The sequence below is a fragment of the Taeniopygia guttata genome, chromosome 5, assembly GCF_048771995.1.
Source record: "Taeniopygia guttata chromosome 5, bTaeGut7.mat, whole genome shotgun sequence".
NCBI classification, from domain to species: domain Eukaryota; kingdom Metazoa; phylum Chordata; class Aves; order Passeriformes; family Estrildidae; genus Taeniopygia; species Taeniopygia guttata.
Window position 1 is genome coordinate 16,466,097 of NC_133030.1, and position 27,244 is coordinate 16,493,340.

At 36.7% G+C, this 27,244-nt stretch overlaps 1 protein-coding gene across 5 annotated transcripts in view; it reads right to left on the minus strand.

Annotated features, from left to right (window-relative positions):
* Window positions 1–27,244, minus strand: part of USH1C (USH1 protein network component harmonin) — a 46,713-nt gene that overhangs the window by 17,382 nt on the left and 2,087 nt on the right. For 3 of the 5 annotated variants that reach the window (XM_072929692.1, XM_072929690.1, XM_072929693.1), the window contains exons 1-15: window positions 25,639–25,722; window positions 25,276–25,343; window positions 23,204–23,347; window positions 22,571–22,709; window positions 16,884–16,992; window positions 16,764–16,788; window positions 16,016–16,073; window positions 15,133–15,236; window positions 13,862–13,946; window positions 13,418–13,477; window positions 13,105–13,161; window positions 11,152–11,294; window positions 10,449–10,514; window positions 7,845–7,969; window positions 6,345–6,421 (exon numbers count right to left, since the gene is read on the minus strand). In XM_072929692.1, the coding sequence (XP_072785793.1) occupies window positions 6,345–6,421; window positions 7,845–7,969; window positions 10,449–10,514; window positions 11,152–11,294; window positions 13,105–13,161; window positions 13,418–13,477; window positions 13,862–13,946; window positions 15,133–15,236; window positions 16,016–16,073; window positions 16,764–16,788; window positions 16,884–16,992; window positions 22,571–22,709; window positions 23,204–23,347; window positions 25,276–25,343; window positions 25,639–25,707 (1,329 nt within the window). In that variant the 5' untranslated portion in view covers window positions 25,708–25,722. Of the gene's footprint in view, window positions 1–2,213; window positions 2,312–2,676; window positions 2,830–5,555; window positions 5,606–6,344; window positions 6,422–7,844; window positions 7,970–10,448; window positions 10,515–11,151; window positions 11,295–13,104; window positions 13,162–13,417; window positions 13,478–13,861; window positions 13,947–15,132; window positions 15,237–16,015; window positions 16,074–16,763; window positions 16,789–16,883; window positions 16,993–22,570; window positions 22,710–23,203; window positions 23,348–25,275; window positions 25,344–25,638; window positions 25,723–27,244 lie in introns of those variants that run through there. The other 2 variants (XM_072929694.1, XM_072929691.1) reach the window with 2 other exon arrangements.

Here is a 27,244-nt window from a genome sequence, read left to right on the forward strand (position 1 = left end):
GGAAAGAGGGTGAACAGGAAGGCTTAGGGGGTTATCTAGGCTCTGAACAGGGAGGGCTCTTCTGGCTCTCCGCCAACCCCATTGGGGCAGGAAGGAGGGGACACTCTTATCTGATCAGAGTCACAGGGGTCCCTGGAAATGGGGAAAAGCATAGCCCGAGTGCACTGTAACACACAGGAACACACAGTTTGCTTCTCCCACACACAATATACACAAATGTTTTCTCTGAAAGCCTTTCCAAAAGCACTCCTTGGGATTCCAGTTTAAAAATAAGAAAAACAGGAGTAGTGTGAGAGCAGCCATAGAGGTAAGGGGGGGTTGACAAAAGAAACCCCACAAAACTCCAATGGCATGAAGTTTTCACAAGGCAAAATCACAGGACAAAGCAAGATAATATAACTTTTGCCTCTCTGGCTCTTATGAGGAGGAGCAAGAATTACTCCCCACAAAGGTGATTATTTTAAGGAAAATAATCAAAGACAGGCCTTGAGATTCTTTGTTGTTAAAAAAGGGAAAGGGGTTAAAGTTGTGTAAACATAACCATACATTAGTACAAGGAAGGAAACTAAACTTAAGCAGCTATCAAAACAAAAAATTACTGCACTATTAAATTCAGAACCTCAAGGGGCTTGAGGTCTTATAATTTATGTTAATCCACACCAATCTATTGGGGCACTAAACAACTTCAGAGTTTGAATGCAATGAGCAGCTCATCCAAAAAAAATAAGGATGTGTGTGAGAGAGGCATTTACATATGCTGTTAGAGCTGCTAACATTGCTTTTATCAGTGATCCAACTGGAGTATTTGAGAAAATTCAGTCATTTTGCTATTTTGTAGACTCAGCTTAGAAAACCTTACATAGATAAGCTGTCTGACAGACACATTCATCTTACTCTAATATGGCAACACTTCCCTCAAGTGGGTAACACTTTTCACAGTCTCCTTATCTAACATGCTCACCTCTTTGTGCTGAAAAAATTGCTATTTCTTTGACACAGGTTGAGCTCTTGGATGCTCTTGTTCCCAAGAAACAGTTCCAACCTGTAGAACCTGACTATTTTTCAGCTGCATTTACTCCTAAGGAGCTCTAAAGGTTTTGTGGTTTACATGTTTTAACTGCTTGTGTAGAAAAAAATCGTACTAGAGCAATTATATATAACATAATGGATTTTTTTTCTAGAAAAATCATAGTATGGCAATTATATATAATATAATGAAAAATTGATGGAGCAAACACAATACAGAGTGCTGGTCTCAAATCCAGGTAGAGCTCTGAAAATACAACAGTGTTTGTAATCTGTAATGTTCCTACTTACTTCAAAAAGGGGGACAAAATTCTAGCAGAACACAAATTGCCAAGTTTGGGTAGTGAGAGAAAACCTCTGCATAATCATTCCACTAAAAATGTACTGAAAAATGCCATGGATCTGAGCCTAGGGCCATGAGGCACAAAAAACCAGCTGCTTTTTTCAGAGCTGTTCCATGCTGACCTGAAGGAAAATCATGTGAGAGTGTTCCCCAAGGCGCCTTTTGTGGTTGCAGTTTCTCGGGGACCCCATGGGAGCTCAGTAGATTGCAGTGTTCATCTTGGAAGTGGCTTTCCTTGGAAGACAGCCACAGAAACAGGATGGTGGGAAAGCCTCACCCCAAGTCTAGAACCATCAGGCTCTAAGGAACAATCACTTTCTGCAGCTCCCCTGATTAAAGGGGACTACTTAAAGCACAAGCCCAAACCCTGTCCCTTGTGAGTTTCATATAGTTTTGTAATTTTCTTATCCTGTTCCTTTATTTCACACAGTACAAGGAAGCTTCCTTGTATTGTACATCAATGATGTTCTTATATTCACATGATACTAATAAATATAGATGGATTTAGCTTTTTTACTGGCATCATGTCCCACCTAGCCCAAATATTTCATGAGACAAGGAAACTGTTATTTTAGTGGTGATAATAGAGTTAAAAAGGACAATATACAATCAGTTCATTAAAATAATGTCTAAATTTTCATAAAATATAGGAAAAGCAAATTCTATAGACTGTAAGTCATCAATTACTGACTTTTTTCCCCATCTTTGAGGAAGGACTGAGGGGAAAAGAAAAAGATTTTTTTCACTGGTAAAACCTGTTGCTTTTAGGAGACAACTTTCAGTTATTTAGAGATCATGCGATATATGGAAAAGCTAGAGCTTTACCTCAGGAGACTCATTCTCCACAGAGGAGATCTGTTCTAACCGTGTTTGACAAAGTCTTTCCACCCAGTGCTGCACCTTTTCTGATTCTTCCAGGTCTTCTCGTTCTGTCTCAGATACCTTGACCATAACATTGGTGCATTAGAAAAGGTTATAGGCATGGTCATAATACAAATTTGCTTCAAAAGTATGAAACATCACCTAAAATAGGTTTAAAAATAGTAATACTACTTTTAAGGATTTCCTATTTTGCTGTTTTTCAGTAAATTCATCACTACACATGGACACAACTGCAGAGATATCCTCATTTGGGCAAAAGCTGAGTAGAAATAAGCAAATGTGGCAACAGAATTTTGCAGTAAAACAGTTTTTTTAAATCTAATTATCTTAGAATAATTAAATAAGTTACCTGCTAAAATAATTCCACTAAAAATCCATCTAAGTTTCTTTCAATATAGCTTTGAACTTGATAGATCACAACATACCTCTTGCACAAGACGATTTATTTTCAATTGTTTTTCTTTCTCCAGCATTCCTTCTTTCTCCTTGGCAAGTTTTTGCTCAAACTCCATTTCCTTTTTATTTTTCTTCTGTTCACAAAAACTATCGCTTTTTGACTTCTTTCTTTCTTTCCCTTTCTGGGAAGGTTTTGTAACAAAACTTTTACATCAGCTAAAACCACCACAACCTTCAATCTTGGTACATGAGTGTCTGCCATGAAAAATTAATTACAATCTATGCAAGAATGGGGATGGTTTTTTAAAAGAAAATCCAAAGTCCATCTACCCAGCAATTTGCAGGAAATTCAAACTTTTTGGAGGGCTTGTGCCCCCTAACATAAGCTGGATAAAATCAGAGAATTCAACTTTTTTGTTCTTTTGCTAAGTTACAACTTTAGGCCACACAGGCCCACTACTAAACTCTGAATATTCAGACAGTTTTAGTTGGGTCTTGATTTTCCATCTCTCTGTTTTGGCATTTATATATACATATATACATACATTGCTTTCAGGTGACAGATGCTCATGTATAGGTAGATGTGCATAGTCCATGCATACAACAGCTTCATGCATATGCCCTAAAATCAGCATTGTACCACCTAATAAAACTGGAATAAAGAATTATAAAGGAAAGGTTTAGATCAGTTCAGAAATTGAGTTCCTGCTTCCAAGAAGGAACACTGCATCACAAAGACCATGTAGCTCCTATAAGCACTGGATAAAATCTACTCAGAGTTAAATAATACAGCACAAAGTGACTCTACAATTTTAGAGGTAGGATACAAACAAAGAGAAAAGCTACATAGTCTTTTAGAAGCCTGTGTTCCTGTTGTCTTCAAAACACCCATTGCTCCTTAATTCTACTTTAGTGATGTCACATTTCTGCTACCCTTTCACGTTTGTACAGGTACGACTTAGTTCATTTTGGAAACGCCATGTTCTCTTTTTATATATGAAAATTAAAACAGAGGAGCAGGTGGCCACTTATTGACAATTACTGCCATAGCCAGAAAGGCTGTGCTTTAGGTTTTATTTTGTTTTTCTCATCGTTAGCTATCGACTTTTCTTGCTTTGAATTCCCAAAACCACCACGAACTGCTTCACATTAAATAGCATTATTTGTCTTCCTTTCACCTTTTGCATGTTAATATTGATAACAAAGCCTTGGAAAACAGACATTTTCCCTGGCAGCTACAGAAGCCAATTCCCCCAGTCAAGGAGTTAATGGGAACTTTGTACTGCTGAGCTCAGTGGGATGTGGTCTATTGCTTCATGATTACATGGTGGTGAGGGGAGCAGGAGGAAAAGGAACTCCAAAAACATCAGAGATTAGGCTTAACTTAAAAAAAATCTAGCTTTTCACAATAATGCTTTTACATAAACCTAATTCTGTGGTCTATTTTGTTCAGGGCTAATTAGTTTTTACCTTAACAACAATTGCCAATATCATCCTCTTAAAAATTCAAAGATACATTTAGTACTGTCTGCTAGATGTAGCATCAGACAGGTCAACTTGCTAGGTATCAACATTTGAAGAATTACTGAATTCAAAGGCACAAAAAGCAGTACACAAGCCAAAGTCTTCTAGAACATGAACATACATCTGACAGTCTTAGCTGCACTCACAGCATTCAGATACAACAGGATGATTCATCCTTTCCTACAATTTTCCCCATGGATTCAGTTTACTTCCTATTATAGACATTTTTAGTACAGAGTAAAATATTGTTTTTAAAGCAAACAAAAAAATCATTAGCAATAGGGAGTAGGAAAAAATTTCATTACTGCAAAAAGCAAATTATTGAAAATAAAGTATTTTCAAACTTCCAGCACACACAGTGTGGTAAAGTTCAACAGGAATTTTGTTAAGATTATTAGTATATGAAGAGGTATTTTGGCATTCTCTAAACTATAGTTGTCAACAGAAACACCAAATATTACCCTGTTTGTGTGAAGAATTTCCACAGCATGCATTTATAATTTTCAGATAAAAATCCTAACTGCCCTGGTTTTCACACAGGTTACAGATCCTTGATGATTTTGTACTAGCAGTACAAAAAGGTATTGGAATGCACCATCTTCTCCTGTTCTCTTTTAAGGGGAATAGGTATATGCCTGGCACACAAAGGTCAAAGTAATAGTTCTAAACAGTGACACAAATACTTCATCTGTCAGAAACAATCCTGACCTCCTCTGAAACATTGAGCTCTTGCCAGATACACTCATAAAATATTCATGGCACTTTTACCACAGTTAATTACAAAAAACCCCACCACGAAAGCACACAACACAACAGCAATGCCTCTATAATATGGCTAATATACATTGCAAGAAAGAAAGAGAAGGAAACAACAGCAAGTATAAAATACTACTTGAAACTCTCATAAATTGAAATTGCAATACTTCAGCAGCATCTCTGGGGACACAGAATTATTCTATCAGTTTAAAGATTGTTAAATTTTTTTTTTGCTCGTATGTGCATGACTAAAAGCCTTTTGCCTTCAGCACTCCTCCGGGGAGATTTGGAAAAGTATAACTGTATAATTTTTGTGTCTACTGTTTTTATACACATGATTCTAAGGATTTCAGGAGAACATGAAGACATGCCTTGCCCACCTGTAATAAACACCTGCAATGTATTGTTATACAATTCCCTCTGCACATGGCCGAACTCAGAGCCTGAAGGACTCAAAAAGACAAAGTCCTAGACACACACATCCCAAAGGCATCTTAATTTGTGCACACGTTAAAAGTAGGAGCATTTGAGTATAAAGAATGTTTACTAATAGCAGAGAAGAAGGAAAATGAGGAATTCAAATTCAAACATGCACACAGCAAACAAATTCACATTTCAAACTTTGTACCTTACGGATTGTGGGAAATTTTCCTTCATACCGATAAAACCATCCAAAAGCTACAAAAAGTAAAGGAAAAGTTGTTTTTTGAAGAAAAGCCTCATACTCAGACCAATCCGTGCAGATATGTGTAACTGATTAAAATTTATTTGAAGGCGCAACACCTTGCACAGAGGTTTGATATTACATGACAAGTTTTTAGCTAAACCCTTGATAAATGGTTTTAAAACATTTAGTCATAGGCTTCCCTTATTTTAATGATACACATTTTATGCCAAACAAAGAAAATTCAACAAGTAATCTTCATACAGAACCACACAGGCAGGTGCATTTCAAAGATTTCTATGGTCACACTCCTACTTTACAGTAGTTTTAGCAAGCCTTATGAAAATGAAACAAGCATTCAAACTTGTGGCAGAGCATGGCTTTTGAGGAGACATGAAAAGCTGCATTTCCCAGGACAAAATATTTCAAGCCAAGTGTATAAATGTTATAAAATATATTGCTAAGTAAAAACATACAAAATAATATATTACCATAAATTTATATAAGAAACACTACTAACACAGAGCACTCAATATAGTCCATGTTTCTGTAGGGCTGTTAGATTTCATATCAAGCTATCTTTAGATGCAATGACAGCAGCAGTGTCAAAATGTTTCATTATTTACTAAAGGACCACACATATTGCCCTAGGAAAACCAAATGGTCAGTTTAATGTCAAGACTGACTGTCAGGAGGAGGTGAGACACAGGTAGAATCTGAATCAGGATATGAAGTCAGGGCTGAGTAGCAAACCTGTTTGTCCTGCTTCACGTTCACTTCATCCACGTCATCTGTTTCAAGTTGGTCATGTGCAACTCCCTTTAAACCTTCTAGAGAAACAAAGGAGGAAAGGGGTGAGGGGACAGAAGTGACAGTAACTGGGGGTTCCCATGAAATGAAAAAGAGAGCAATAATGTGTGACTAGATGTTTCCATGAAACAAAAAACGTCGTTAATGATGGGATGTTTTTCTAAAGAATTGTTAAAAAAAAAGGCCCTACTTAAAACAATCTCCAACCTCCTCCAATCCTGAAGAGCTATTAGAATCTACATGTGGACAACTGGTCTGCTATGTGGTGAAGGGAAGCCTGAAGAGTTTGGTGGCTTTTCCTCTAACAGAACCATCAGCAGACTTCCCCAAAGTCACACACAAAATAATATAATAAAATAGCATCAGGTTAGGAATCGGCCTAGACCTCCTATAAATTATGCAACAAGAACTTCCCACATTTTTCTTTGTAGAATACAATTTTAGTACACTCTCCACATAGAATTTGCAGCTTCCAATTTGGCTTCTTAACTGCCAGCTAAGCTCTGTCTTAATTCCCCTTGGACAAGTAAGTCAGAAAGCCAGCAGTGCTGCATCAAGAGCAGCAAGGGCAGCAGGGCAAGGGAGGGAGTTCTGCTCTTCTACTCTGCTTCCATGGGACCTGTCCTGGAGTGCTGCATCCAGCTCTGGGGCTGCCAATATAAGATGGATGTAGACCAGCAGAGGGTCATAAAGATGATCAGAGGGCTGGAGCACCTCTGCTATGAGGAAAGGCTGAGGGAGTCAGGGCTGCTCAGCTTGGAGAAGAGAAAGCTGTTGGGAGAACTTAGGTCAGCCTTTTGGTACCTAAAACAGGTTTCCAGAAAACTGAAAAAGAACTTTCTAAAGGGGCATGTAGTGACAGGACAAGGGAGAATGGCTTTAAACCAAAAGAGGATAGATTTAGATTAGAGCTAGGAAGAAATTATTTACTGTGAGGCACTGGAACAGATTTCCCAGGGTAGGTGGTTGATGTCCCATCTCTGGCGGTGTTCATGGCCAGTTTTGGATGGGGCTCTGAGCAATCTAGTCTAGTGGAAGGTGTCCCCAGCCATGGCAGGGGTTGGAAAAAGGTGATCTTTAATATCTCTTCCAAGCCAAACTGCGAAAAAGCTGACAGGTAAATACTGAACAGAAACAACATGCAAAACAATGCACTAAACACTCAAGTTATAGACGTCTATGCTTCAGACTATTTCTTAGTTAGCCTTATTATTTTTATTTTTCCTGCTGCTGATTGTTAAAAACCATGACTATTTGAATGGATGTAGATTTTGCAAGATAGGCACCTGTTAAATAAGAGTTATTTAATTGATTTATCATATGCTTCCAATCTTCTGAAAATAACCAATTCATAGCTAGCTTAACATGGAGACAAACTGGTGATAGAGCTCAGTGATGTGTCTGAGACAAATGGAAGTAGGTAAGCTGACATCAATTACTTACTTTTGTGTTTGGATCGAGGGGCAGAATGCACTTCTGCAGTTACAGTTTTTAGAGACTTGGGTGGTTCTTTAGGACCCCAGTCTTCTTCCCACTCCTTTTTAAATTTCTCTTCCTCTGCTGTTATCCTAGAGGAAACAAATGCAGTTAAACATTCTGAGTACAAAACCAACCACATCAGTATATATTGATTAGCATTATAATTTTTTAGTATATTTGTTTTTTCTCTTGAACATAAAGCAAAATAAACTGCTCCTTCCTCATAACCAAATTCCTTTCACCAATCTGTTTCATTTACTAAGCTACTAAAATAATTTTTAAAGTACAGTGTAAGAAGATATCCTTATTTAATATTTAGACTTCTAAGGCCTGTTATATATCACCTGCATAGATACTAAGCCATGAGTGACACACCACAGTACTGTCTACCAGCTTGAATGAAGTGAAAAAATCATCTCTCACTTAGCAATTTTTAGGACTGGAATTGCTTACTAGAAAAACTGAAACACTGAGTGGCAGACTATCATACACCTAAATCGGACATCACAAGGCAAACTATACCTAAAAAACATGTGACTCCTCTCTATATCTTTAAATCTATTTTGATGATTCCTTCCTAAACACAATAGTTCTAGGTTGCCATAAAAAGTGACTCTTCCCAAAAAGAAATAGATACTATTGAAACAGAAACCATATTAAATTCTGAATTCTAGGGGTGTGGGGAAAGGGAAAAAATTTAAAAAAGAGAAGAGAGGGAAATAGGTACAGATGGGGGTGCTGCAGAGAGTGCCACAATTCAGGAAAAGAGCATGCAAAACAAGTAAATTACCTAGTATGGCACCATGATCAGAGAAAAAGACGTTTCAAATAAAAATACAGCAAATACCAAGTATGTCACAGCAGAAGTGCTGTGGTAGCTACAATAGGTAGCTTCATATATGCTGCCTTACGATCCAAGATCTAATAGACCCAGGATCTATTCTTGACTATTGCTTGCCTTGAACTGATAATGTAGTGACAAAATTTACCAGGTCTTAGATATATATGATGCTATTTATATTTGGATTATCTTTTGCATCTCTAAATTAGCTAAAGTAAATTGAAAAACTATTCACATGGTGTCAAAATACTCTTACATCTGTAGCTGAGCTCACTATTTAAATTTAGAGGCATTGTCAGGGAACAATGGACAGAATGTTTTTTCATTTAATTTTAGATTTAAAAAGTTGGTGTTACAATGTTACTTGCAGTACATAGAGTTAGGGACATTTGCCATTTAGGCACATTTGAATTTTTTTCAAATGTAAGATACCAAAAAAGGGCACAGTGACTTTATACAAGGAAATCCTACATAAAGGATTCTTAAAAGAATGCAAGGCATGATACTCACAAACAATTAATACAGAAAAATATTGTATTTCAGCCAGTCATAACTGCCTATTAAATCTCAACTTTAGATTTCATCTAGATTTCTCTACTACTATTCTCCCTCTTCCTCACCCAGGAGATTGACACCAATTTAACAGTTTGGATTGTGATATGGAAAAGCATAAAAATGCCCGAGCAACACTTAAAAATTCTACAAGGAAGTCTAAAGCTGTGCTACACCTTACAATGAGCAGCCCTCAGGGCATGAAAGCCCTCCCTGAGCGAGTAAAGATGCTCAGTGCAGAACAGCACAGCAGACATCCAACATCCATTATATCAGAGAGGCAATCTAGATTTGGAGAACAGAATCATCCTTCACCTGTGATGGCTGCTTTTATAGCAGCTTTTGGCTATTGCAAGAATTTCTATAATAGGCCACAAATAAAGAACAGGATGTTATCAACTCCCTGGGATCAGAAAAGGGAAATGCATAAAAATTCATCCATTGCTGCTGAATAGCCCACAGCAGGACTGCCAGAAGATTTTTCTCTTGTGACAGCTAGGGAATATATTTCTTTATCCACCTTACAAATTCAGAAATCCCTGTTGTTTTTCTTTCTACATGAAAAGGGACTTAAATGAATTAAAACCCCTTAATATGTCAAAGGCGCAAAGCCAAAGACTTGAGGGTCAATCTTAGCCCTAAAAGGCTGAAACAAAACAGATACTATTCTGCAATTTGCATCATGTAGAAGGAAAGTTAATTACTGTGATAACAACCAGTTAATTTCAAAATTCCAAATGTAAAAGAATGCTTAAGTTAAAAATATAGTACTGATCTGTTTCTTAGCAGAACAGCTTTTTTTCCTCTTAGAATTAAATGTAGTGTTTCAGTGACAACAAAGTAAACAAGTTCTGAGACACAGAACTTCCTTAGTCTTAAGTTTCTCTATATATTAATAGTTTTAAAATAAGTGCATAACTTCAACTTCACACTGAATTTATTATTGCCTCATGTTTATTTATAATCCTCATGTTTACAGGTGCTGATTTTCAGGTCAGTTTCCTATTTAACTGTGGTGTACTTACTGATATGTACTGGATCCCACATTTAGCTAAATGGAAATATCACACATTTTATTTGAAAGCAACATGCAGAATGTTTTCAGTCAGATCTAATCTAATACACAAGGAACCCTTTTCCAGGTGGCACATTGCCTGTGTAAGGTTTTTACTCACTGCTCTATTTCTCTGCGATATCTCTCTTCTTCCTCTGCAGCTTTCTGGGAAATCTCCAGCTTTCTTCTATAATAAGAGGAATTAGGACAACATGATAAAAATAGTGTTTTCTGAGTAAGAACCTGAACAAAGTATGTCACCATATAGTTAGTAAAAGATACAGACAATAAATATATTTGTATTGGGGGAAAATAATCTGTTTTAAAAGTCATCTTTAAGATACCCAAAGGTTCAGTATGGTTTCCTAGGGACCCTGAGGACATTCCTGACCATCTGGATAATAAGGGCATATCATCTACTTCATTAAGTCACTACCTCCTTCTGAGGTAAGACCATAGCGTGTTTTTGTATGAGCATAAAATTTCTAAATGTCTTGCTAAAAATAAAGCAGGAGTGAATAGCGTGAGTGAGCAGGAGTGAATATCACACTGAATAATTGGGGTACAATAGTCAGGTAGTAGTGTGACCCTTCTACTTAAGATGGCTTCGAAGATATCAGCTTTGAAAGCCCAGAATATCAAGAGCATCACAGGACAAACATTTTATGGACAGAGACTTTGCAAAAGCAAAACAAAGTTAATCTAAGTTGAGAATCTTCTCACTTCTGTGAGAAGTATCATGGAAATAATTATGTGCTCCTGTCTTCCATGCCCTCTCCAAATCCAAGCTAAAATTTTCAGACTGCCCTACAGAGAGTGCTCACAATCTCTCTTTCTCTTGCTGCTCTTTGATGATTTTGTTGGTCTCCAGTGCGAGCCGCTTCTGATGCATTAGCTCCTGGCGTTCCTGCTCACGGAGACGTGCTTCTCTTTGCCTTTCTTCTTCAGTCATGAACAGCTCCTTGCCCTGCAATCAAAACCACCACCCCAATCAGTTGTGAAAGTACCTCATGAATGCAATTCTTCTAGGAAATAATTCAAACCCAGTTACATAGTAGCACACCTGCCATTTCCTCACATTGCCCTTCCCGTGGAAAACACCCTGAAAGATCCTCAAAGATCTGACCACTCACTCCAAGGAGCTATTCTAGTTTCAGTCTCTAAGTTACTATGTACCAAACACCTCAGACAAGGTTTACAACTACTGAAGTCAACAACAACAGTGCAGGGGTCACACCAAATACATGCAGAGTGTGTCACCCAGAAAAAAAATTCAAATTATACTTCCTTGAAATCTCACTGAGCAATGAAATGCCAGAGAACAGAACACTGAATGATTCCCAATGTGAAGACGACTACACAGTTATTGTGTTTTAGTGCTCTTATGCCTGGCTGCTGCAGAAATGTGTTGTCATTCAGGAACTCAAGTACAGAGAATGTACACTCCCAAAACACTCTATGTGTTTCAGCTGGTTTTGTTCCTTTTTCATTTGCTTTACAATTAAGACACTAGCAGTATTTTCTGTTCAAGAAAGATATCTCCATACTGCTATAGGTAGAACACTTTGATAACATTAATCTAATTTTAATCTCTGAAATTAAAATTCCGTGTTAATTAAGAATGTAGGATTTTTCATGTCTCTAAAGTGCAAAGTAGAGATCTTGAACAAAACCAGGCATTGAGGAATGTCTTTGAACCATAATAGGGAAACTGTTTCCTCATGCTATCTGTTCTCCAGACAAAGATGTCCATTGAGAAGATGATGCAAGGTAAAGGAGTGAGGAACAGAAGAGTTCCATAGCAACAATTTGCCATTTTAAGGATACCACACCAGTGATGCATGCTGAGGTAGATCTCGTATTTTTAAAGTTGTTAACATAACTGGGAGTTGAAACTAAATCCTTAAAATGTTGAATTCCTGGAGCTTAATCAACTAGCCCAGAGTATTTGTTTAAATAATCTCTACAATGCCTTTGGACAACTTCATCTTTTGTTACCGTAAGAGTAGATCAAATAAACTATTAATTCCTTAATGTAGCTACACAGAATACATGAACCCTTAGGAAGTAGCTGAAGTGACTTATTAAATCTTTTTTTTTCCCTATTTAATTAATTTGCAGGGCAATTAGAAAACACCATCTTTGATTAGTCTATGGAACTTGATTATCCTCTTGTATACAACCACATACTTTCTATAAGAAGGATTAAAGCAGTAAAAACCTTAAAACATTTATTGAAAGTCACACTGAAGTCAGAGGAAGATTTAATTAATTTCAGCTGGCTTTAGATTAGACCCCAAAGGCTTATAGTCCTGTTGCACAGAATTGTGGAAATGAAAAATTGAGCAATTTTCAGTGTGTCAATACGCTAATGAGATCAGATAAACAGTTACAAAAGGAATTCATTTGGAATGAGACTAAGGCATCAGCTATTCAGGATTAAAAATAATTTGTCTCCAATCCAATTCACCTTTCATGTTTCAGTAGAAGCAGATATCTATTAGAACAGAAGCTCTCAAACATGAGAGACCACTACAATAAAGTTAATTTCCACTCCTTGTTAAGGGAATGGCTCTGCATTGGCCCACAGTCATGTTTCAATTGAGAATACTCAGTGTGGTATGAAAGAATCACATTGCCATTCAAAACTGCCCTGGTTTGACAGATCTTATACAGAAACACAGCTGTTGTTTTTATGCATTTATTTTTACCATTGATTTACTTACATAGCAATTTTCTGCTTACAAATGTTCTGCTTTTACAAATATACTACTTACAGCGCCTGCTACCACAGAGATTGTCAAAGTACGGCTGCTCTTGAGCACTCTGACAGCCTGAAAATTAAAACAAAACAAAAATCAGTGTGAAGGAAGGGATAAAAGGCCAGTATAATGCTAGTTGCCAAGGCTGGAATTACCAGAACTAAACAGAGTGGTAGGTATGCAAATATCCAAAATGCCACGTTCAATACTCAACCCCTTAAGTCAGTAGCCCAGTATCAAAACATACTTTCTATGTACAGGAAAAAAGGACAGATGTTTAATAAGCTGACAACTACAAATCCAGGGAACTAAGAAGACTTGATTTTACCTCTTTATGATCCACGTTAGAAAAGTCCACTCCATTCACCTCAACAATCTGATCACCAACCTAAAGAAATCAATGCAAATTTTCATACAGATGCTAAGTTAGTACATATATTCAATGAAAACAGAAAGAGATGTTTCCCTTCATACACCAATCATGGGTACTGGCAGAGTGCAATGGGAACAGACTAGAAACTGGTTAGGCTCGCACGTACTCCTACACTAGGATCTGCTGTTGCCACTGCTTGGGTTCAAATCCTGAGCTTGAAAGAATATTGGTCTGACCCAGATCACTCATGTTCTTAAAAATTTAGAAAACTAGCTTTGCAATGTACTCACTGGATATTTCTTTCCCAAGGGGAAAAAAAAACAAACCATGAATCCTTGGAGTTGTCATTACAAAACAAGAATTCCTTGTGGTACCTACCTTGGAAGGTGGCAAACTTACCTCTAAGCCCACCTCTGCTGAAAGAGAACCTGGCTTAACATTGCTGATAAAAATGCCTGGTTTTTGTGTTGGACCACTGGAAATACTGGAAATGTAAAAAACCCCAAACATTAATTGGATGATATTTATAGAATAACATTTATGAGGAATACAATGAGTTGTTTTGGTTGTTTCCTCATATTTTTTTTACGTAAAGAATATTTATGGTATTAGCCAATTCTGAAACAAACACCAAAACTTACCAGTACACACAATATGGTTTATCATCCTATTTTTCTATTCTCTACCCCACAAAACTGGTTTAAAAGAAAAACCTAAAATAAAAATATTCAATCTTCTGTATTTTGTTTTACATGCTGAAACTTTATGTATGCTGACCTACATGGTCTAAAGGATTGGGACACTAATGATACTTGAAAGTGAGAAACTAACACAATAAAGAATTACTAATTATTCACTGAACTGCAAGATACTGAATGTATAAAATATCATTATTTTGTTAGGATTACTTATTAGGAGCAAGAAGGATGTTTCGTCCAGAGGCTAACATCTAGCCCAGGAACTGAAAGTTGCCATATAAGCTGGGCCTGGATACAGAAACTACTTTTGCAGATTATATATTAAACAAGTGATGCTGAGCTACCCCTCCAGCTTTGTATATAATTTTTTAAAAACCTTTACATCCTCCAAATTACAAGAGAAAAAAGGTTACAACTATATATTTCTAAATATATAAAAAAATCCTAGGATATCCCTTCTACTCCAAAACCTCCATAAGTAAGGACAGGAGTCCAAGAATCCCAGAATCATATTTCTAAAAAGCCTTTCAAGTTCAACACTAATTTTAAGAGCTGTATATAGCTTTGTGATGATGTTTTAGTTCTGAAAAGGGTCAGAGAAGGCAGAGAGCGAACCTGACAGTGGACAGGGCTGGAATTTGCTGTATCACTGAGCAACACTTTTAAGTATTTAAAAACGTAAAAGCATTTAAAAGATCCAATTCCATGAAAAGTTGTACTAGGGCACTTTCAGTCTGCTCTTATTTTTAAGTTTTAAAGTTTTTCTTCTTCATGACAGATGTTATAACACAGGTACTTATGCTTTGCCTAGAAAATGTAATATGTGCCACAGATATCCCACTGCTACAGTTTGCCTTCCTGATCCAGCATGGATCTTTATTCTCCTGACATCATATCCAAGAACAATGGAAATAACTGCCTTGAGTGTCTCATTTAAAAAACAGTGACATTAAATAAAAAATGTGTACCCACCTGCATCCCATGCCTTTTGTACCAATCAAGCTAATGAAGACTTTCTTCTCTTTACTGTCTCGCCCTCCAGAAGAAGCAAGTCCAGCAACACTGCCCTTTCCTTCCTGTAGAGGGATTAAACAATGCTGCAGATGTTAATTCTGTCTTGAATTCGTATCAAGAGTACTATAAAATTTCATGTAGCCAGGATGAAGCCCAGCCAGCATCAAGATAAGATTCAATGTGCTGTTCAAGGCTCCAAGGTCCTATCCTGCTGGAAATGAATGTGAAGTAGAGTCATTTCAGTGGAGCTGCATGGCTGAGGTGAAAGACTGAACTTATCTGTTTGGAGAAGATTACTTAAATCGTCAAATTTTGTCTTCAGAAAGGAGTGGGGGAAAATTAGAGGAAAGTGATATGGAAAAATAATCATTTAGATGTTCCCTGACAAAAGGGCTGGAGAAATACATGATAAGGTTCCCTATTTAATTAAGTCTTTCTTCCTGAAAGGAAAAGAACAGTAATTGTGGTGCTTCTTTTCACATCTGCAACCCTTAGAATTCACTTGCATTCAAAGTTGTAATTCCTCCACTAATAGGCCTAAAATAGGCCAAATAATCTGATAAAGATTTATGCAGTAGAACTGTAGCCTGGGAAGTTAATAAGCTCAAGCAAAATGAAGTAGTTAATGAAGAAGCAATTTCATTTGTGTCCTGCCCTTTCCTTACCTAATAGCTCTAGAATAATTTCATATCACAAAAGATATTCCTTACAGAATGCTTTCAACAAGATATTGCATTATCGTAATGCATACAATGGCTTCTCTGATAAGGTCAGAGGAGAAAGTGTTTCAGAAGCATTACAGATTCCCCAGAAGACATTTAACGAAATATTGATCTCTTACCCCAGACTCTGACACAAACTGATCCACATATTGCCATTTAAGAGGTTCATCTGGTGAACTGAAAGGGAAAAAATAATTTTAAATCATGGAAAAAATGAATGTCAATATATTCCAGAAGCTACTTTGGAATGGAGCCTTCTGTTTTGCATCCACAACTTTCTTTGTATACCATTCACACTTGGTTTATTTTCCAGCAATTTAAATAGAACATTAAACAAGCATACAATTATTTGGGCTGGTAAAGATTTAATATAAAATTGATAAAGCCCTCCCAGGTGAAATAATTTTAGGAGAAGACTGTAAAAGGAACTGTAACCACTCAAACATCTTACACAAATGTCTATGCAGAGTGACACCTCCTGTCATTAACATTTCTCAAACATTGCACCTAAAGATTCAGCTTTTCAACAAAAATTGGAAGACCAAAACAATTTTAGATTTTTCTAAACTCTGAAGCCATCATCAAATGCTACATACAAAAAGAAGCAGTGGAGCTCTCTGCTAAGCTAGGTGCATTGATAATTAAATTTCCAGGAGATATCTGTGACAAATGAGGAAATAGAAATTGGTTCATTTAAGTAGGCAACTGGTATAAAATCAGATTCATCAAGCAAGACATTTGCCTGTTCATTAAAAAGGATGTGACATTTTAATCAGCATTCACACATTTTCATAATTAAATACAGATTCTTTGGATAGGAGAGGATATGTGAAAATGATAATCTGTTTTCAAATAAAAAGCCATTACCTTTTGACAGGTATCATGCCAATATCTGAAAAAGAAAAATAGTTTTTAGGTTTCTGCAGACCACAAGCAATCCATTAATAGCAATCTTTGGTGATACAGGTGATTTTTTACATTACTTACGTCTGACTTTTATGGACACAATTTTCTTTGTACGAATGAGGTTTATGACTTCTTCGTGTGTGCATGATGAAATGGAATATCCATTGATGCGCACTATCTCATCCCCAACCTCAAAAACAGAAGAGAGAAGAGAAAGTGAGCTAATAATTTTGAAATTTTTAAAGATTGAATACAGTCTGGCAATCATTTTAATGCAAAAGTAAGATAATGTTAATTCATGAATTCTTTCTGAATTTCATGTAATGTCAGATTAGTCTTACCTGTATTTGTTTTGAATTGATACCAAACACCAAAAGAGCAAATTAATGGCCAAATAACAATTTTATAAAGATTGTCTACTATACATCAGATTTATACTCCACAGATTCCTTAAAAAGAAGAGTCTGTTTTAATTCCCATAATTTTGGAGTTATTTTCTTCTTTTATACTTCAGAAGTTAAAATTTGCTTTTACGACATATTTTCTGAGATACCTTCCTTAATATATTTGATCAATAGGAAACTAACTTAGTCCTATTATCTTGCCTGATTCTGGATTGAGAAAATGCATTATTTTAAGGGATTTTACCTCTTTGTCATTGTTTGGGACCCTGCTAAGATTTATTGGCAATCCCATGGCAGCACCTCAAGGACATTCCCTGGCAGTGTTCAATTTAATAGTGTAGAACAGACAAGGTGCTTTCAGCCACTTCAATAAAATTTCAAATCTTATTTATCAATGTACAATCAAAAAGTTTCTCTTCCTCTAATATAAATCCAAATTTGATGTGCTATGATGATAAGAGAGAATTTTCCAAATTTTTATGTACTCTGCCCAATGATCCTCTTACCCAGCTAGGCTGAGAAGGAATTGGTGATGAAGGTATTGCCTACTTCATTTATTATTGTCTACTTATTATCTGCTCAAGATTATAATGAAACATTCCAGGTCCTGGCTGGAGTACCATAAGCAAAGACTTGTACTTGACGTGAAGCACATGATGTGGCTGTATGAAAATTAATGCATGATTTCTGCATGTAAATGCAGAGTAAAATATACAAATGATTACCATAAAATTACATTAACAAGCCATCAACTGTATCATCTTATACCTCTGATCTCCACATGGACAAAGCCAAATAATTTGGGTCCTTTCCAGTACCATTTCCTCTGAACTACTGTGAGTATTTGTTATGTAAAATGTATTTGATGAGACTTTTCTCTTTAACAACAACAGCGTGGGATTTTGTTCTCAGTCAATGAAACTTTGGGTGCCTTCTCACACATATGTCTGGCAGCATTGTCCCTAGTTAATGATTGCCTAAATTGTTCCATTTAAAGACTCAAGAGTCAATCTTCCAAATCTCACCTTAGGCTTAAGTTTTTCATGCTGGTTTCTGCATTAGGCTGATTTGAAGTTTCAGTAAAGCAAAAGAAACTGTCTACAATTACTTTATGAGAGGCTCTGTGCTTTCATTTTATATGAGAGGACTGAGAGGAATTGGAAGTAGAAATTCCTCAGTATAGTTTATATTCTAAAGACTTTAACACACACAGAGACATGACACTGGGGGACAGGACATTAGGCAGGCTATCACCTTCTGCCTTTTTTCGTATTGTCATTATGCCTTGAATCTTCCTACTGCGATCTGGTGAATTAAAAAAAAAAAAAACAACCCACAAACAAAAAACCAAAATAAAAACCATAAATGTATCTTCTTTATTTTTTTCACAAGTTTTTCTAATGCTTCTGGGAAGTGTCTCATGCTCTGCAATACCACACAAAAATTAACAGGTCCACTATACCAGCACTGTTCATGGTCACACTTTCTACCGAAGCTGAGGATTTTAATCTGACACAGCACAGCATCAGAAGGCTACAAAAGCAAAGAAAACTGTCCTGCAGAACTGAACACACTCACAGAGGCAAAACAGGACTGTGGTCCCTAGCTCCGGACCAGTGGGACATCCACTCCCTCTGCTGGGCATCCAAAAAAAATCTCATCCAGGGCAATGGCCTGCACTCCTAAGATCTTGACAGTCAGATTTATAAAATAATCTTTAGTAACAGCAGAAATAGTTCAGTAATGAAGGCTTTTGAGCATACAACCAGTGGTAAAAACACAGAAGCAGATAAGAGCAGATGAGGTCTGCAGTTTATAGTTACACCCTTGACAACTCTTGCTGTCACTCACTTAACCAGCTTGTTCCAAATATTTAAAACCACGTCCATCCACCCGGTCAATTTTCTGTTGACTTCACATATGTGGTGAAGGGATAGGGTGGGCTTTTTTGTTTGGTTTTCTTTTAAAAAGTTCAAGATCCCCCCTTTACTCACATCTTCCACATCGTGCAGACTGTAACAGACCATAGAGCTTGGGTTTGCACAAACCTGACTCTTTAAAAGGGTAACCTATCATGCTGTTATTGACTGCAATGCCTTAACACACAGGAGCCCCCCAGTTTCAGGGCTGCAAATGACAGTGGCATCCTGGGGCTTCTGTACAAGCAGAACTCATGTTGTTCTGAGGATGTCAGCATTCACCGAGACAAATCTGTTCTCATCTCCCCAAGAAGCACTTGCAAAATTATAAATGCACACAAGGCAGGAATGAACTTTTCCCATACAGATATTTTTAACACTCTCTTTTACTAGTCTGTCATCTTATTTCTGAAACTCAACACTCTTTAGTCAACCTAATGACATTTGTATAGCTGACAGACAACGACTGAGGCTGCTTTACAAATAACCCAATCTAGGCTGAACTACAGGAGATGTATGGGCATACAGCAAACTGCTTCTCTTTAGGATACTTGAACAGCTTTTCCTAAACAATGGTATCTAATATTGGGGTAATTAATAGCTGTTTTCATGTATTTTGTTACTTTTGTACAGGTATCACTGTATACCAAGCTAATGAATCAGAGCTGTAGAGATAAAAGTCTGCAGGACTAAGCAGAGTAGAACAGTAACAATTATTTTGGTATTATATCACAGTTTCCCCTTTCCCCATCCAACAGAGAGATGACAGACCTTTTAGAAAAAAGATGCAAACCTAACTTTTCTCAAGTAAAATGCCTATTATTTCTAACTTTTAACATGAGAAATATAATATTTAGTGCTTCTAGGAAATTGAAGGCTTTATATAATAACATCAACTGTTTCAAATTTCCTATTTTGTATACTGCTTCCACTTTCATCATTCACACCAATCTCTTTGTATTCAGCAGGATCCCCACACACAAGTATCAAAAAGCAGTGGGGGGTGGGAGGGGGAGAGATGAAGTCCATTTCTTAATGGAAGGACAAAACACTTGCACCTTTTAGAGAAACTGTAGTCATAAAAGGGTCAAACCTACAAGTGCCACAGAGAACTTTTATTATTATTTAGTCATTCTAATGTAACTTGGAAAGTACCTCAAGGAGAAAACATGCAATTTGAACTGGAAATTTTAAAAGCAGAAGGACGTAAAACTGATGGTGTAATAGAAAATGATTATACCTTTCTCAGTCTGCATTTTTGGGACTGAAAATGTGTAGAGATTTTGTTAAATAAATCAGGTGGGTGAAATTTCAGAAGCAGTTGGCTTTTCTGCGAGACAGCAATTTAGAACAATGGGCTGCCTGTCAGGTCTTGTTATTCAGCGAGGTTCAGAAAGTGTCTAGTGCCACCTATTATTCAGACACTTTAGGCTGAGCTTTAACACCACATATCAAAACCCAGAAGCCAGGCAGTTACAGGTGCTGCAAAGCACCATCTGCCCATATGAATTCATATAATCGAACCCTAACAAATTCAGAGGCAGTCTCAAGCATTCTTCCCCCTTATTGTCCCTACTGTCTCTGCTAAACCCTGACAATGTTCTGAGTTGCAATAGTTTGTACACTCCAGCCCAACGATCCTTTACAATCCCCCTCACTGACACCAGCATGTCCTACGATGATCTCAGTCACAGAAAGCCGTGGGCCCTTTTTGTGTACAGAGAGAGCAGGAAAACTGACATCCTAATAAAAGCACCACAGCTGAGCATCTCTCCTTATCCAGTGATTGTGTCAAAACATTAGTCTGAAACAAGCAGAGCTGCAAAACAGCATTAACACCAATATATTAGAATGGCAATTTAAGGCAGTGGCTACTAAATCCTTTATTGATCAGCATTATTAGTGCCTCTCAATATCTTCCAGAAGATATTTACAAAAGCCATATGAGTGACTGGTCTTGATCCTTTCCTCAAGTTTCTAGCAGTTGAGGAAGGAAGCAGATGGAATCTCTCCTACTGAGCTCACCACAGCCCAGGAACAACTCCCTTGTCTACACCTCCCATTCTTGCTGTGTAATGCAGAAGATGAGGCACATGAACTTTTGTAGGGCAAACTGAGAGGCTGCATCAGTGTCCTTTTCTGCAGTTTCCCATTGGCAAATCCCATGCTTAAACTAGGCTGACAACATATAGAGTACAAGGTTTGTAACACTCTCGGTTCTAACTTCACACAGAACTTGTGGTTTTGTTCCAAGGAGTTTCTAAAGCATCCCTCTGGATGCAGCTTTCATGCATGCCAGTCATGCACCTGGGCAGAGCTGGCTGACAGAAGATGGAACTAATTCAAAGGTGATTCTGGATGGGATATATAGGTATGAGTACACAAACAGAAGAGGAACAGTTTAAATTTTAGAAAGCTTTCAGCATGAGTGATACAAACATAGAAACCTAACTTCAACTGCTTTGTTGACAGATATTTATTTTTATTTTTTAATCTAAGAGATTTGTGAGGTAATACTGAAGCATATCTACAAAAACATGCTAGCTTAATTAAACATTGTAATGAATCACGCTGGTCTAATATATTTTGAACTAGTGTTAAACATCATCCTTAGCCATCAATTCTTACAGCAAATATTCAGACTTGACAAATTAAAAGTAGCCAGGTATATTAGCCTTTCCAGTTAAATTCAGACCTTTAGTACACCTTATCAGATTTAAAATCTGATAGAAGGATGCAGACATTCGGCACAGCGATTTCTCACTTCTCTCTTCATGAAGCAATGCCACATTCAAAAAGAAAACAAACACCCACCACTTCGTTAATGCTAATTATATAACTATTGCAGCATTTCTACACATAATTATTTTTGCTAATCTTATTGGCAAGTTCATGTATCCAAAATTCAGTCACAGATTGTGCAATAATATGCAGTACAGAGGACACTGGGAATAGTAAAAAATATGTTCTTTCTCTTATTGCATAAACTGAAACCCCCACAATTTGTACATAAACTTCAAGTAAACATTTCATTACACAAATAATATCTATGCAAGATGGAATTACCACTTTTAGTATTTATATGTTCTACATTTAATCAGAACTTAGGAACTTAAAGCACTCTTCCACAGTCCAGAAATCTTTCTTTCCATCTGCTTACATATAACTGTTGCTACTCATGAAGAATAAGCCTTTCAGAAAAAGTTTTAACCTTCAAAAATTAGCATATCCCAAACAAGAAAAAAAAAAGTTTACATATCATTAAAAGCAGCAAAATGAACATTTTTAATGACTTGATTCACCACTGGTATAATGGCATTTACCATGGCATTGCTCTACGGATCTTAGGAATTCTATTAGAAGAGACAAAGAGTATCTTAGCAAAATCAGTTTCTAAATGTTAAAGAACAACCCTTAACAGCTAACATGAATGGAAATTTCTTACCTGAAGTCCAGCATTATCTGCCTGTCCTCCTTTAACTAACTGGGAGATGAAGAGGCCACAGCTGAATTCCACTCCACCTCTTACACTTAATCCAAGCCCTTCAGGATTCAATCGATCCAATCTCACCTCTTTTAGCTTTCTACAAAAACAAAAAACACTTGAGTGTTCAGCTGCATAACACCTTGTCTCAATAATGTTTCATATGAAAGTTGGACATTATTTTTCTCTTATATAATTTAGGCATAAAAAAGCAAGTTTACTGAAGTTTGGATGGATGTGTGTTAACTAAAACCATCAAGTTTATTCACATGAAAAGATATTTGCAATCACCGAAACTGCTTTTAGAGGGCTAGAGCTGTGAGATTTCTTTTATTATTAAATTCAAGAAAAATGAGAAAATACTGGTTTTGACTCCTTTACCCTGCTTTTACTAGATTAAACCACTTGGCAAACAATTTAAGTACATTACATATAGCTGTAATTCTAGCAAATATAGCAAAAGTAAAATAACTATGCCTAACTCTACACAGACGAACAATATTTTACTCTGAATTACCTCAAAACTGAGTATTTCCTGCTTTTATTTAAGTCAACTGCATTGCATTGTTTTGTTGTTGTTCTGCATTTTCTTACCGCGATCGTTTGGGTGTAAGCTGATCATATTCCACCTGGTGTTTTAATGGGATGAGTGGGCGGATAGCATCGAACAAAGGCAACCTGCTTGGTTCATTAATCACGAGTTTTAGGTCCCCCACAAGCACTGGGAGATTCATAGACCTGCAGGAACACAGTGGCAAAACAAACACAGGTAAACAACACACCAATAAAAAGCTTCACTTTATAAGTTGTGCACGTGGCTTCAATATTTGCATGTCCTTTCAAGCTACCAAAAAAAGATATTTATGCAGAAACTGGTTTGATGAAAGCAAAATCGCCCCTGAGAAAGCAAACCTTCTGTAAATAAAGAGTATTTGCTTCAAAACATGTGAAGTTTTCTATATATTCACTTGATCTCTTAAGGTCATGCACATCACATTTTAGATGACATCTCCAATTTCATTCTCAGAGTATCCCCAAGATTTATGGAACTGTTTGAAAAGAACTTTCCTGATTAGACATACCTACCTAATGGAGTTTTGTTTCCTTATTAGTTAGAGATCCTTATAAGTAAATACAGACTAAAAGCGCCTTCTTTTTCTGAACTTAGAGGACAAATTGCTTCAATCCAGGAAAAAGCCCACAATATTCAACAGCTAGAGCAAAGACTTTGTTTAAGTTCCAATTTTTCTTCACAATCAAATTTGAAGGGTGATTAATCCGCAAAACTTACAGAAGTTAAACTGTTGTGAACATCTCTTTTGTGAGAGCTAAAAAAGTGGTCTCCTTGATATTGGCAGCAGTGAGATGGTTATAGTCTATAAAATATACTTTGTTGTACAGCTATAGGAGTGGAGGAATAGCTAAGGTTCAGTGGAGCTATTCCTATAAAATATTCAGTTAAACCTTTTCCGTATTACTTGCTGTTCCCTTTCTTTAAATTTACATTTCCTGGGATGCAATATTTCTGAGACATAGGCATTGAAAATACAGATCAGGAACACCTATATGGGATTAGAGTGCAAATACTTCTGGAAGTACTATTCACAGTGAAGCAGAAATTGAGTTCTAACTCCAACAGCAATTGCACATATTTTTGCCCTGAGATATTTCACAATGTATTCTCAGGAAGTGATTCATCATCCTCATATGTTCACAGAGATATTGAAAATTTTGCCCAAGACATTGCAATTGTGGAAATTGAAGAAAAGTTGCCATATGCATTGTTAATTTTGTAACTGCAAGAAGATTTTAAATAATTCAGATCTGCTGAACCAGCTGGCTTTGCAAACAACGGTCTTTATGAATGGAAAAGCAATTAGACAGACCTGTGTGAAACTGAATCAGATATGCAGCTGAATACCCCCATAACTACAAATATCAGATGGAAACATATACATTTCACTCAGCTGAGAAGCTTTTAATTACAATAGGAATGGAAACAATGTCTATGAGAGCCACTTGCTTATTATTAGTGGAAAATATATTCTCATCTTCTCTGAAAAACAATAGATCATAGGCTGATGTCATTTGCAATGAAACAAGTCTGAGGCAACTGTGGTTTAAATCAGTTCAGCAAAAGGATTGGTAATAGGCCTATCACCTTTCCAATTTTTTACCATTGTGTTATTAAACATGCCAAACAGATTCCAAGACTAAATTTTTCCAGATTTGTGAAGGACAGTTGCAAAATTGTTATCTGAAAAGTTAGCAAAAAATCTTTGAAAAGCCATGTCAGTGAAAACTTTGTATCAAACAAATAAGCACTATTTGGAAATATTAATGACTTTTATTAATACACTCTTAATGTTTTATTATGCAGAAGCCTCCCCACACACACCTCCAGATATGAATCCACCAAACTCTTATAAAAAACTGCCAAGCCATAAAACCAAAGTAACTTTATAAGTGATTAGAGACATACTCATTCTTTGCCTGCAGATTGTGCTGTGAAACCACAGGATTTCATTAAACAGGATAAAACCCTCTTATTTCAAATACTTCTCTAGTAGCATATAGAAAGACTATTTAAAATAGTGAATATTAATTCTTCAAATTTAAAAATATTAGTAAAATTATACACCAACATAGATAAAGCTAGATCTTACTGGTGGTACATCCGCAGCACGTCATAAAGGTAATCCTTCTCTGCTTCATTGTCAATTAATAGATTGACCTGAAAACCCAAAGACATTATTATTAATCTCTGACTTAATAGCCACAAATGCTGAGCATGAGAGACTTTCACAGATTCTTAAGCCATAGAGCAAAAGTTTCATCAAGGAAAAATAATTTTTTAAATATAAATATGTTTTTGCAACAGAGCATTACCTCACAGTGTCACACTTACAATGAGACTTTCTAAAATTAGTATGACAACAATTAGACAAGGTGGTGAACCCTGATATAGTCTGCATTCTAGATTTCCACCCAGCAGTAGTATTATTACAGTAATATCATATTTGTCTTACCTGATAATCACTGTACTGTTGAATAAATGTCTTCAGAAACCTTTTTGGCCACTCATTAATGTAGCACATGCTGTCACAGATAAAACCACCACGCTGAGATATGATCTCTGTCCTGTCGTCCAAACCACCGATTTCAGGAGCTCACTTATAGCATTATGCAAACTGCTACACCTCTGTTCCTCTTTGCTCCAGCTCTTAACTGATAGAACTTGCTAGTTATTCTTTCCTCCCCCACTAATAGTACCTTTACTTAAACCAGTGTCATATTACTATGCCCGCTCTTGGATAATTACAGTAAATTAAAGCAAAAGAAAACCAAACCCGAATTCTTGCATGAGGAATTCAATTTATATTCAGTGATAGTGAGACCCTCACTGATCTTACTTGCAGCAAGAGGTCACATCACATCAGTTTTACATCTGGACAAGCCTGATGTTTAGGAAAACAATTTACATCTGACCTAAAGGGTAATATTACTGTGACGTGAAGACTGAGAAGCAATTTGCATACTTAAAGAAAGGCCCTTTCTTTCCAGGTTCGCAATGGTTTGTATTATGTTCTAAACTAAATACATGCTTCATATTCCTTTTGTCCCACTTGGCTCTCTAGAGTCAGCAAGACTTCACATACCAGTGGTTTTCTATTACTTGTACCTCCTGGCTCCCTAAAACCAGCAAGACTTCTCATTCAGGTGGTTTTCTGTTACTTGTCTCCTCTGGAAAAAGACACTTTCAAAACACCTAAAGGCCAGAAAGCTACATGCAGGTCAAGATTGCTTTACAGTTATACCAGTGAATACCATTTATTCACAGTGAATTTCAAAACACATAGGGATAAAGCCTGCCTTAAAAGGAAATAAAATATTTGCAATCAAAACTTCAGCAATACTGTGCACAGACTGGAGTCAAGGCTAGTTGTAAAGGTAAAACTCAAGGTCAAAATAATTCCAGCATCTATTTTTCACTTCCCTGACAGATGAAATACAGAGCTCAATCCCCAGTGCTAGCTAAGATACTATATGAGCAGTGTCCCACAGAGAACATTAAATGTTTAAGTGTACCAACCCTACACAGCAAAGGGTAAAACCATCATCAACTCCTTTTCCTGAGAGAGAACGCAAAGACTAACAACATTCCATTTTTCTCCTAATATGATTGCTGGTGGATACATCCTCATTTCCTCTTAGAAAATAGAGGACCATGTCTAAATTCTGCTATTTCTTCTGACAAAACAGTCAGTTCTGTTTGACTCCTGCACTTCTCATCCTACACCAGCAACTTCCATCTTTCCTGACAAAACTCAATGCCCACATGATTTCTTATATATTCAGAATGCTACAGCTGGGTTAATCACCCTGGACACCCTTACTAGCGGGCCATTCTCCTCCTGCTGCCTTCTCTTCCATCAATTATCTGTATTATAGCCACCTGCATCTCGTGGCACTTTTCTGATTCGTTAACTCCTTGGGGTAGTCTTACTGTAGACATACGCTTTACCTGGACTTATCATCAACTTCTAAAAGCTAACTCTAATTTCATAAATTGTAAAATATTATCCCCCCACTATCTTAAAAAATAATAAATTAGTGGTGGCATGGTATAACTTG